At 34.4% G+C, this 12315-nt stretch overlaps 2 protein-coding genes across 7 annotated transcripts in view; one reads left to right on the plus strand and one right to left on the minus strand.

The window, feature by feature from the left end:
* Positions 1 to 12315, minus strand: part of SEC24C (SEC24 homolog C, COPII coat complex component) — a 332064-nt gene that overhangs the window by 219934 nt on the left and 99815 nt on the right. The gene's annotated exons all lie outside the window — the stretch shown is intronic.
* PPP3CB (protein phosphatase 3 catalytic subunit beta) overlaps positions 1 to 12315 on the plus strand; it is a 47142-nt gene that overhangs the window by 9652 nt on the left and 25175 nt on the right. For all 6 annotated transcript variants that reach the window (XR_011001323.1, XM_068197436.1, XM_068197434.1 and 3 more), the window contains exons 2-6: positions 1250 to 1450; positions 3505 to 3629; positions 5668 to 5779; positions 6660 to 6805; positions 12144 to 12283. Coding sequence is in view for 5 of the 6 variants with exons in the window: in XM_068197436.1 (XP_068053537.1) it covers positions 1250 to 1450; positions 3505 to 3629; positions 5668 to 5779; positions 6660 to 6805; positions 12144 to 12283 (724 nt within the window). In the remaining variant the exon portion in view is untranslated. The remainder of the gene's footprint in view (positions 1 to 1249; positions 1451 to 3504; positions 3630 to 5667; positions 5780 to 6659; positions 6806 to 12143; positions 12284 to 12315) is intronic.

Raw genomic sequence — 12315 nt, forward strand, 5'->3', positions numbered from 1 at the left:
AAACTTGAATTGCTGATAGAGGAGGCTGAAGGAAAGGCATAAAATTTTATTTTCATAAATCAAACACTTTATGTCCACAGAAAAGTGGTGAATTTGTTCTACAATATGTAGGAGCACATTTTGCAGCTTTTTCCTACCTAGAAACTTTTATAAGAGGAATAGTAAACATATCTCTAGTTTAATTTCTAGAAAATTTTAATTTCAGTGAATATATGTATGATTTGTGCATCAGGTGTTTTATTTTTACTACTCCATAAAACAGAAGGGTAGCAATATGTTACTAGTAATCTAGAAGTTGATTTAAATGAACTCAGGGAATGTTTCAGTATCTAAGCATTGATTTTTGGAATGTAAAGTTCAACTTCAGAGAGTATGAAAATAAATATGAATACTCTATCTACAAGTGTATTCATGCTACTAGTTCTTATCTTTGAATAGATGTACTCCTTCTATTTTTCTCTTTTAACATACAGTGTTTAAATGGTGAGAAACAAAATGGTTTTGCTTCTGTTGTGGTTCATTCTTTCTTGAAAGGAGGACAGGGTCAGATTAGTTTTATTTCCTGTAACATTCTGAGTCCATGACATTGCTTAGTGGCAATTTTGAAGTGTCGTCTTTTTCCATGGCTCACATCCATATTTCACTTGTGCAGTAACTGAACTGCTGCAGATTGCCAAATGTGCTGTCTGGGCACTTGCTGAGCCTGCTTTGGTCCCCAGCCACTACTTACTGACTCCTTTCATTCCTAGTCTTTTAAACAGTATTCGATCCTTTTCTTGCTAGCTTTGCATTTGTTTTGGTGGTTCTTTTTGTTTGGTTGAGGTTTTTTGGTGGGTTTTTCCCCCTGAGGCTTTGATGATGAGATAATTTTTAATTTTGAAAGTCTGAGTGGCTATTAAATGGATAATCCTGCATCACCAGTACTTCATGTGTCCTTCAGGGAATGGTGGTATAATGGAGAGAGATTATTTCCCTTTGCAAAGTCAGTTTTGACTCTTCCAGATATTGTACATATTACTATGCCTTCTAATTCTGTTTTATAGTTTCTACAACCTTGCATAGTATAGATGTTTATTTTTTTGATGCATACGCTGCACTATTCTGTCCAGATTTTAATGATGTAATAAAATTCCGTAGTGAAAAGACGAAGTTTGCTACTTGGGATAGCAGCTATTCCATGATAGATCCCCATTCCTAGATGGACTCAATTTTTCAAATTGAGTATCATGACTACTGTTTCTTCTTTTAGCTGTCCCTTTTCCACCAACACATCGCTTGACATCTGAAGAAGTGTTTGACACAGATGGAAGACCAAGGGTTGACATTTTGAAGAACCACTTGATAAAGGAAGGTCGAGTGGATGAAGAAATTGCACTTAGAATCATCAATGAGGGTGCTGCAATATTACGGAGGGAAAAAACTATGATAGAAGTTGAAGCTCCGATTACAGGTAATATTTCTAGGTAATTTCATACATAATTAAATTTGAAAAAGCCATATTTTTTCAGTAGTGGAATTTGTCTTCAAATTGCTGAAACAAAATTTCTCTGTTAGTCCTACTGAATTAACCCTGACAACTGCATTTGCTTAACAAATGCAGGCATGAAACCTATTGAAAAAGCTAGTAGGATGGGTATTAAAATTGGGAAAAAAGAAGGAAGTAGTTAAATGCTGTTGAAATTCGAATTTCTAATTCCTTCAATATTTTAAGTAGGAATAAAGGCATCTACCTGAACTCAGGATAATTCTGAAATATAAATATGTGAAGAGAAGCTCATTATTGTGGTTTGAAACAGACACTGTGAACTGGGATTCTTAGTGAAAAATGCACCTTTAAATTGTTCTGTAAGTGAGACTGGTGACTGCACATAAAACCACGTTCTTATGAGAGCAGTAGTACTGATAAAGATTGTTTTAGTATCTTTGACATTAGGGCTAGAGCTACTGGGATACAAAACTGACTTTTAGGGTTTTCTTGAGTATTTTCATAGTTGGAACAGTTCTGTTTCTATTTGACCTGGTGAAAGGTGGAATTGATGTCCTTTAATACTTTTATTTATAAACAGTCTAGACTCATAGAAAGTAGCTATGTTGCATATCTGTTATGCATGATAATGAAAGTAGATTTGCTTTTTTTTTTTCAAATCACATTTTCTTTAATCTGAATGTGTTTTCTTCTAAATGGACTTAGATAAAATTACTGTCTGAAAGCTTCTTTTAGGGCATCAGCTTGTTATTTGTTAGTATTGGGTAAATGAAAACTTTACATCAATACATCATTATTATTGCTGACATTTTTAAAAACATGAGTGATTGAAATAGTGGAAACTACTAAGTGGCTGACTGAGCTCAGATTCCTTTGAAGTTCCAGATAAACTCAGAATTAAAGTTCTTTTAGCATTTTTATATTTCTGTATATACAGGTAATTGGTATATTGGTGATTTTAAAAGGAGGGAAGTTCTTTCAGTGTTTGAGTAGAAATCTTAAGGAAAGAGACATAAAAGAGTGCACATTCTATTTTGTCTCATATTTTGTAGGTTGAGATGATGAATGGTCTACTCTAAGGGAATAACAGCCTTTAAAATGTGGTATGCCATATCTTTCCAAAATTAGGACAACTTTTTTTTTTCCCAAAGATTTTACTGATAAACTCTAAGAAGTCAGGAGATACTATTTGTCAGTCGGTCAGTGACATTTTGCATCAATGAAAGGCATAGTCTCTCAAATTCCTGTTAATTGTTACCAGTGACATCTTATGCAGAAGTGACAAGGCAGCTCCTGACTTCCATTGAACTGGGAACTCCTGTGGGAAAGAGGAGATAGGAGCAGTTGTCTCTTCCATGCATTTTTTAATTACTTTTTAAAGTTGTGAGATGACCTGATTTTGCTGTATGCTCCCTAAAGACTTCCCATCTGCTGCTATCTTTGGCGCTTCTGCCTTTGGTTGCTGGCCACTGGTCTTGTTCCTTCTCATATGCTAAAAACACAGGAAATATCCACTGTTGAAATAATGAACATGGTTATTTGAAGGAGAAAAGTAACTGAGCAAGGAGAAGATAGGATTTTATTAAAAAGTATGTTAGTCTGACTCAGAAGCAAAAGTACACTCCCTGCTTTTTTCAAGTTCACATGGACTCAGCAAATTGTTGCAAAGCAGTGGGCATTTCCAAATACACATAACAAGGAGAATTTGCAAAGATACCTAAAGAGTTGGGGAGGACATTAAAGCTTGAGCTTTCAAGACCTCAATGCTCAATGCATTAAATGTGTTGGAAGAATACCCTCCAATCTCCTGGACTCAGTGCTATATCATCAGTATTGTTACAGGTAGTGAAGACAGCATCTTAATGAAAAGCAAAAGGGGAACTTTCAAAAATTTCTGTTTTCCTGCTTTATACCTGTCTTTCTTCTTAATTAGAAGTACTTTGTGGCTGTTAACTATAACTTGGTAACTTTTCCGTTAGATTTTTTTTAATTAATTTGAACAAAATTTCTGCTTGCAGTGTGTGGTGATATTCATGGCCAGTTCTTTGATCTAATGAAGCTGTTTGAAGTGGGAGGATCACCTGCTAACACAAGATACCTCTTCCTCGGTGACTATGTAGACAGAGGTTATTTTAGTATAGAGGTAACTGAATATATTAATCTGTTCTGTCCTGATTTTTTTATAAGCACACTTTCACTTAGGTTTTCAAATGAAGATTTAGGTCCGCTTTAGCATTTGAATGCGTTCTTCCTTACTGTGCTTTCTCTTGTGATAAAGGCCTGATTACAGGAGGATGTTGACCAGTCGTTTGGACTGTCCTGTTGAAATCACCGTACTTACTCATTTTTTCTCCTCTTTCTTTAGCTGGTTTTCTAAAAGTTGAATTCTGTTACATTGTTATACATACTGCTGCTTGTCTGGTATTATGTTTGTATGTTTGTGGAGAGCAGGTGAGTCATGACTGCAAGGCCTTTCAATTATTCGTAATATTATTATCTGTTTAATATTATTATCTCTTTATTTTTATAAAATAAGCTAATTTCATTTAGATAATCAAGTGGTTTTTAACAATTTTTAATATTTTTCTTTACAAAAATTCTTAGAGCAAATACAGATATTCCCTAAGGATGACCTGTGTTTCTGCCATTAATTTTTCAGTTACCTTGAATTCAAATATTTTTTTTAATTTCAGCATGTTTCTTAAGTGTGCTACATTTCAAAGATATTCACTTATTCACATCGATTAGTTTCAGAGCATGTTTTTTAAGTTAAGTGTTCTTCTGTAACCAGCCTGGGAAGTACCTCAGCTTGGGATCTGTTCACAGATACTACATCTAGTGGAATAGCATGCCATTTGAAATAGTGTCTTGCAAGTCACAGCATATTTCTTTTGTTTCTGTATTAAAATATTGCAGTTCTGATAACATGTGGGTATGTGCTGTGAAAGGCATGCACAATGCATTTTGGAGTTGCTAGAGATGGTAGACAGGAGATACAACAAGAGCCATTGCCTCAAAGTCATCTTTAAAGAAAAATTTCAATAGACATTCATCCGATCTTTGCCTGTTCTTGATGATTACAAATAATGTAATTGTCCTTGAAAAAGGTATTTACATATCAGCTCTATATGTTAATATACCAAAACCTGGTACGAAAGCTTTTCAACTGCTGCACTTCTGAACAAAGATTAGTTTTCCATGTTTTTAGTAAGAAGATAAAAATTCAGTAATTAGTTTAACTAAACTTCACATTAAAAGTCTTTGATGTTTCTCAATGTTTGCAGTGTTTTTTTAGAGTGTCCATTTGTTTTGTTTCTTGCTTTTTCATGTACTCTGCTATTCTATGCAAAATAACTTTGAGTAATGGTAGCTTCAGGGTACTGGTATTGATTAAGAACAATGATAATAACAGCTTGCAGGTGACTTCAGTGAAGTCCAAAACTTGTGGGGTTTTGAGGTTTCTGTGCTCAGTAAAAAATACAAGAATTAGATTTGAAGTTTATGAAGTATGTTTTGGGCATTCAGGACTGCTGGGTGGTAATACACTCTAAGCTGAAATAATTTTGCATGTTCTTAGCTCTTATCTTTTTGAGGGTTTGCTGCTGATGTTGCAGTAATAACGATAGATGGAAAATTACTATAATTCTTTGACTTTGCTGCTTGTACACTGAAAAAGCAATCAGCTTCCCCAGTGTTTGGGGAAGGGATGATTTACTCTGTCCATTTGTAATTTAAAAATTATATCCAAATGATGTATCTAAACTTAAGGGAAATTATTTTGTTAGGGTTTTTTTTTCCAGTCTCTGTTAATAAATGTCTGCTTTTCTTCTTTGCCAGTGTTTAGAATCATATATTGTACCAGATTTTAGGTGGAAACACATACAGTATTTGTCTAGATTAAAGTGTTCTATAGTTTAATTCTGCTGAGTTTATTTTATTATTGAATATCCAGCAAATATAATTTTTTTCAGCATTCTTTGTGGCTGTTATTGGGAAAAGTAATAAGCAATTTGCATAACTCATGTCCAGAACTGGATTTGGGGAAGTAGTGCTATTTTAAAATGGCACATCAAGCAGTACCTGCTTTTTGAAACTGTTAACATCCTTATTCAGTATTTCTCAGTAATAATAAAGTTCATATAAACTAGTGTATTTTACTGATTGTCCTGTTTTCTCAACAGTGCGTGCTGTACTTATGGGTCCTGAAAATTCTTTACCCAAGCACATTGTTTCTTTTGAGAGGCAACCATGAATGCAGACACCTAACAGAGTATTTTACCTTTAAGCAAGAATGTAAGTACTGTCTAAGAATGTAAAATTAGCTAGTTCCAACCTGCTGATCTATAGTCTGTCATTGTGCTTGAGAGATGTTTGTCTCTTAGTTTAATGAAGGCCTTGCAAACATCTGGAGGACCCATTGACTTCTGCAGAATTGCTTGCAGTTCAGTGTGGCCTTGGGGTGCAAGAAGAGAGCTGGCTGTAAATATACATTATGGAGTAAATTTTGATGTAACAGTCTTGATTTTAAAGTCCTGGGGGGGTAGATAATTTTGCTGTAGTCAGGAGTGCAGAGTAACTTGCTGAGCAGTGTTATGAAGCTAGCAAAAAGTCCCTACAGTGGGATAATTTTTTCATTTGGAGGATTGATTTCAGCTATACTAGTAGGATAACTCTTTGGTGATATAAGCTACCTCTCCATTTGAAGGCTTGTATAAGTATTGATCCTGTGATAATTGGGTCATTTGGCCTGGTGAAACCCTCTTTGATGTAGGTAAAAATGATATAATCTATAATCAGTTCTTAGCTTTTCACTGTAAATGAGAATTCACAAATTTCTTGGTTGTATTTTGTACTGAAGTATGCTGTGTAATTCTATAAAAATATTAAATAATTCAGTGATTTTTTTTAAACAAAAATATCTTCTTCACACTTGAGATAACAGAAGAAGTGAAAACAGTTTATAGTTCTGGAAGAAAATACGTCTTAGAAACATGCTTGCTGTTAAGGTGTTTGGAAATTCTCAATTAATGCTCATTTAATCACCCAAACTACTCATTATTTTGGGTTTTTCTAAGCATTCACTTTGATATATATTCTTATAACCATGATCCACTAGAATACTTCATCCATATATTATGGATGTTTTTAATGATTTCTTTTTTCTTTCCTGCAGGTAAAATAAAGTACTCTGAAAGAGTCTATGATGCTTGTATGGAAGCTTTTGATTGTCTCCCTCTTGCTGCTCTCTTAAATCAACAGTTTCTTTGTGTTCATGGTGGACTTTCACCAGAAATTAATACACTAGATGACATTAGGAGAGTGAGTATTTTGTGTATTTGAAACTAAGTGGAAATAGAGATATTCATAAGATGCTATGCAAAGTCATCTTTATAAAGTTGTCAGTATATTTTCTGTTCTTGTCTCTTGTTGAAGTGTAAATCAGGAGCTGAAATGTAGGCTAAGCAGTATCATAATTAGTAGTATCATAGTATCATAATTAAAATCTCATGGATTATCTAGTGCATTTTCCATTAGTAGACTTCATTGGGACAGCTGGGACTGTTACAAAACACACACAAAGAAGAAACCTCAAAATCCCCACATAGTTTTTTGAGACAGGTAGTACATGTGAAGAGTTTCATATCTAATCAAAATAATACATTGTATTTCTTTCTAGATAAGAGCTAATGTTCTTATGGCTTCCAGGAGAAAACTTGTCGAAATTAATTGCATTCTTAAAATTGTTTACTGTATCTAATGTCATGTTTCAGTTATTCTCAAATTTCTTTGAAAATTTTTTTACTGTCTTAAATATGTGGATTTTAGCTTTGACAAAGTGAGATGTTGCAGTATTTAATAGAAATTCAGATTGGTATCTAAAATGACAAATTTGGTAGGCATTTGAGCAACAGTTGAGCATTACTTCTCACTCTGGTGAATGTGTGGAGTACATTAATAAGAAGAATTTAAATTTTTTTTTTTTAATTACACAGTGGAAACACTAAATCGTGGTGTGCGATTTAAAGGGCAGAAGATTGCGATGACATGAGTTATCTGTTTCTAATAATGTGGTTTCTACTTGCATGGATAGCTTGTGAGGTGGAGATTGTATCAGATGGGAATTTTCAATCAAAATGGAACTTTTCCATTGCCTGAATTATTGCATACTGCTTTTAGACTTCTTTAGGTTAACTTAGCTGACATCTTGATTGCTGCACTTGGAAATCAAAACCATTCCTGTTATGATTAGGAACAGCTAAAATGTAGATGATTTCAGCTTAAAAATATATGTAGGTGGTTCTAAGAAAGCTTTGGGATTATAGGTAAGGATGGAAGAAAAAACGTGGTTTATCCACATATGGAAGAAAGTACATGGGGGCCTGTTTGTTAAAAGATCTGAATGTCAGAGAGAAAGTAAAAGCATGCTCCTAAATTGCTTTTATAGTATATAAAAGTATATATTGCAGCCTATTTTGTCTTTTTATCTTCATTAATTACATTTCTCATTTTCCTAGCATTTTCTCCTTTATTTGTGCTTTGTTTTTCTTTTTTACCTCTCCCTTTCCTCAAATTTATAGGCTGTCCAGTTGAATCTCATTTTTGAATTTACTGTATTTATTCGTTAGGGATTTTTTGTAATGGTTGGACCATTTCAGAGCCTCAAATGTCAGTTTATTTTACTTACAGATATTACCCTGCCAAGCAGAGTGGTGTGAGAGGAGAAGAAAATGGTATAAACAGAGAGGAAGTGTATTTGCAAGATCAGTGGTGAAAGTGGGAAAATGTACTGAGGCACATTGCATTGTCAAAACAAATACTAACGTGTACAGAAATCCAAATGCATACTGCAGAGGAAGGGAAGTAAGAAATGCAAAGAGACTAAACAGTGCCATCCTCACAAAGCCTTAACACTTCTCACTATATAGATGAAAAGAAGTATGGTCAAGGCTTTTTGGAAAGTAATGTAAAGAAAACATATACTGGAAAAACACTTCGGAAAGCCACTGTCATAACAGGATTGTGATTCATTTTTCTGTTAGTCTCAGTCTTGCAGCTGATCAGGTTTCAAAGTGTCAAGTAAATTTAACTAAAAGGTAGTTCTTTTGTCTTGGCCTGTACTTTCAGATGTGCTTCTATAATGTTCAAGGCTACATTAGGCTGAAATATTTATATGCATATATGAAAATCTGCATTGTATTTTGTTCTGATGAAAAACACATTTATAAATGTAAGACAGTGTTAATAGAACTGTTCCTTGGGCCTTCTTTGTTGTTAAATAATCATCTGGTAATCTGAAAAAGGTGCTAGTCATGGATTGGCAGTGGCTTCAATAGCTGCATTAGAGCTTGGCATGCGCTGATATTTTAAATGTATGTAAATTATATGGGTGATGTGAAATGCTTATTTTATATCTAGGAAAAAATCATATACTTGGGGTACAAGTCTGGTGTGTGAAGTTACTTCTGTAAGCAATCAAGACAATTGTGTAATATTCCAGGCCTTCTGGTTTATTAGCAGAAGTTCTTACTAAGGAGAGGTCTTAGCTGCAAGAGCATAATTATCTGGCATAAAAGGGAAATCACAGCTCTATAAATAGTGCAGGAATCACCTAAGAAAAAAAAATTATGCAGGGTGCAGTTTCTTTTGGATGAAGTGTTTCTTCAATACTGACATGAAGGAAGGCGATTCAACTACAGAATTTAAATTACTATTTTTGCCATCATAAATTTACTTCCAGAAGAGGACTGCTATCATATTAGGCATGACAATTAATCCTAACTGGAAAGGTTGTTCTAGGTGCTTCATATTTCTGCCAAAATGGAAGTTTGTCAAACTTGCAGTAATCTGATTTTTATTTTCTGAATATCAGTTCCATTAATATTTTGATTGTCTTGGTAAAGAGTGTCTCTTTCAGACACATGTCCATCAACTCAGAGATGATGTTTAGTTGATTTCATTTACACTGCTAAGACTTCTACTGAAACAAAATGCCAGGAATTGTCATTTTTAAACCTAGCATTTTAGAAAGAAGGAAGTATGCAGGTCAGATTATGGGGACTCTAAAAAAGAGAGACAAAAATTTTTCCTCATTTACAGCAGATGCTCACTCTTTTGTTTAGCTTTTGGTGATACCAAGACTTGGTCAAATTGCCTTGAAATATATGGCAGCACAACTGGGAATCTCTTTGTAATACCTTGCTTCCTTTCTGTGGCCTGCTGAAATAACTTTTTGTTCAGTAATATGTAAGATGAATGCCACTTTTCACTGGCCTTCACGTTGTTATTTAGGCTTTATTAGGTGATAGTTCTCAAGAAAATTAGGACAGATTAATTAAAACTAGTGTCTGTATGTGAAACTTCTGTGAAGGTCCTTTGCCTCAAAAATAAAATTGTTTTAATTTGCTGTACCTTAATCTGCCTCTCAGGTTTTGGTGCTTCTGAATTGGAACATCCATGTGGAGGTATAATGCATGTCACTTTAGTTGTCCTGACTGCATAGTACCTAGAAAATAATTTAGATTTAAATGTTTTACAGTATATTAAAAAATATACTGCTTAGTTCTGTTTCAACACCAGGTGTATTGATTCTTATGCTTGAAAATTGTCTTTCTCGGTTACCTTAATCATATTTAGAAAAATGTTAAGCCAGTTTGTATTTAGATTCTGTTTTGCTACAGTCAAAGCACATTCAGAAATAGTTAAATCAGTAACAGGTGTTTTGAATTTACTTGTGTCCTTTTAACTTACTTGCTGTGCCATTAGTGGAGAAGCCCTTAAATTGATTATTCAGATTTGATATATGTAGTCTGGGTTAAATAGCTTGAAGTGACATTTCCTTAAATTTTGAGATATCCTGAGAACCATGCCAGTTATAGTAGACTGTCTAGTGAAGAAGAAACTGATTTGGTGTGTATGTAAGTAAGTATATGTAGTATATGTTTAAGTGTATGTAAGTATATTTATTTTTTACAAACTGACCTTACTTCAGGAAATAGCTACATTATTGTCTCAATGCTATAAGAAATTAGTTTGGAAGAGAGATGTGTTAATTGCAGGCAGCCAAAACTTTTATTTATAATGCCTCTATCGATTTGGCCAAAGTCATAAGGAAAATCCTTGAAGACTAAAGAAAAAAATCTTAGAAATGTTTTCTAGACTTTCAGCCTTCTGTATTGCAGGAAACATCAATCAGCAAACAGTTGAAACTTCCTTGTGTGAATGTCTCTGTTAGCTTCTGGACCCATATTTATTGCTGGAGGTTTAGAAACTTGATGGTTTAATCTACAGAAATTCAGGTACTTGCAGAAGTTGATGGACTGACTTCTTCAATCTGGAAGAAATACTCCATACCAGGTTTATCATCCAGTGTGGGAAATGTTAAACCACATGATTTTAATATTGAATAAATTCCAACAACAACTTCAGTTAATACCTGCCTTACCATTATCTGGCAGGAATTTGTAAAGATCTGGACCTCTCCACTTATGTTACAGGTGGCAGCCTCGGGAGCTCTGATTTTCCAGGGCATGAGAGAGCTTGGCACTACTGCTGGTTCCATATTTGAATGGATTCCTATGGACCGTTAGACTCAAATTCACCAGGTGCTCACCAAACCTCCCTTCGAGCCTGTCATGAAGAGTTAAGTGTTCTCTAGTACCATCAAAGTCATCTTCTTTGGTATGGGAAGTGAAGTGAGATAAATGCACTGTCCATCAAAGAACCGTTCCTACATTTCTTGGATAAAATCATCTTGTGAACAAACTCCAGCTACATAAAGACCAAATAAACTTTACATTGAACCTGGGATATCTACTTTCATTTCTGGGACATCAGAGATTGATTGCCTGTAACTTAATTAAGCAGGGCTTTTTCCTTTTACGTTAACAAATGCACTTTGCTTCTAAACTTCTGCCCTTTTTGACTGTGGTTACTAGGAGAGTTGCAGGCTGCTAAAGTAGGTGTTTCAAGTGAAAATCAGTAAAGAAGCAGCAAGAGAGAAACTGAGAGAAAATCTGCCAAAACTCTTATGGCCCATTACATCAGGGATAGAGATGAAAAATAAAGCTTGTATGAAAAACTTTAGACAGCTGGGCCGGTCGCATCTTCATTACATTGTTAAATGATCCATTGAGGAGACGGGTGTTTCAGGGTGGGGTTTTTTTTGGTTTTTTTTTTTTTTTTTTTTGGTTTGGATTTTTAGGGCTGTTTCATACTATATATTTAGTCTCTTCTAGTTGGTGCTAATTATTCATGCTTTTCTTTTATAATTCCTGTTTTCTGTACTGTTTCTCTTTTCTAATTCCTGGTAGTATCTCCAGATGGGTAGATGTGGCATGTGCATGAAAAAGGACCATTTTGTTCCCTGTCTGTATCTTGATCTTGTATTACACATATCCATCAGTCTGGAAGTTATCTCCCTTCTTTTTACAACTAATAAATCTTATTGCTCTTAACAGGTTTGGTTCTTTTGGCATGCCTGTGCCTTATTTCATGAGGAGAAGAGGAAAAACTATACAGAAACTACTTCTCTTTGATATGGTTGGGATTTATTCTAAAAATGCTTGGTATTGATGGATATGTAGGTTAACAAATGTGTAAAACTTAATATTTTAATATTTAAAGAGTATTTGTGCTGTTGCCTTTTTTTTCTAAACAGTTAGACAGATTCAAAGAGCCTCCAGCATTTGGACCAATGTGTGACTTATTGTGGTCAGATCCTTCAGAAGATTTTGGAAGTGAAAATTCACCAGAGCATTTCAGTCATAACACAGTCAGAGGATGCTCCTACTTTTATAGGTGAGAGTATGCTGTGATCTAGTTGGGTGTTT

Source organism: Anomalospiza imberbis, chromosome 8 (genome assembly GCF_031753505.1).
Source record: "Anomalospiza imberbis isolate Cuckoo-Finch-1a 21T00152 chromosome 8, ASM3175350v1, whole genome shotgun sequence".
NCBI classification, from domain to species: Eukaryota; Metazoa; Chordata; class Aves; order Passeriformes; family Viduidae; genus Anomalospiza; species Anomalospiza imberbis.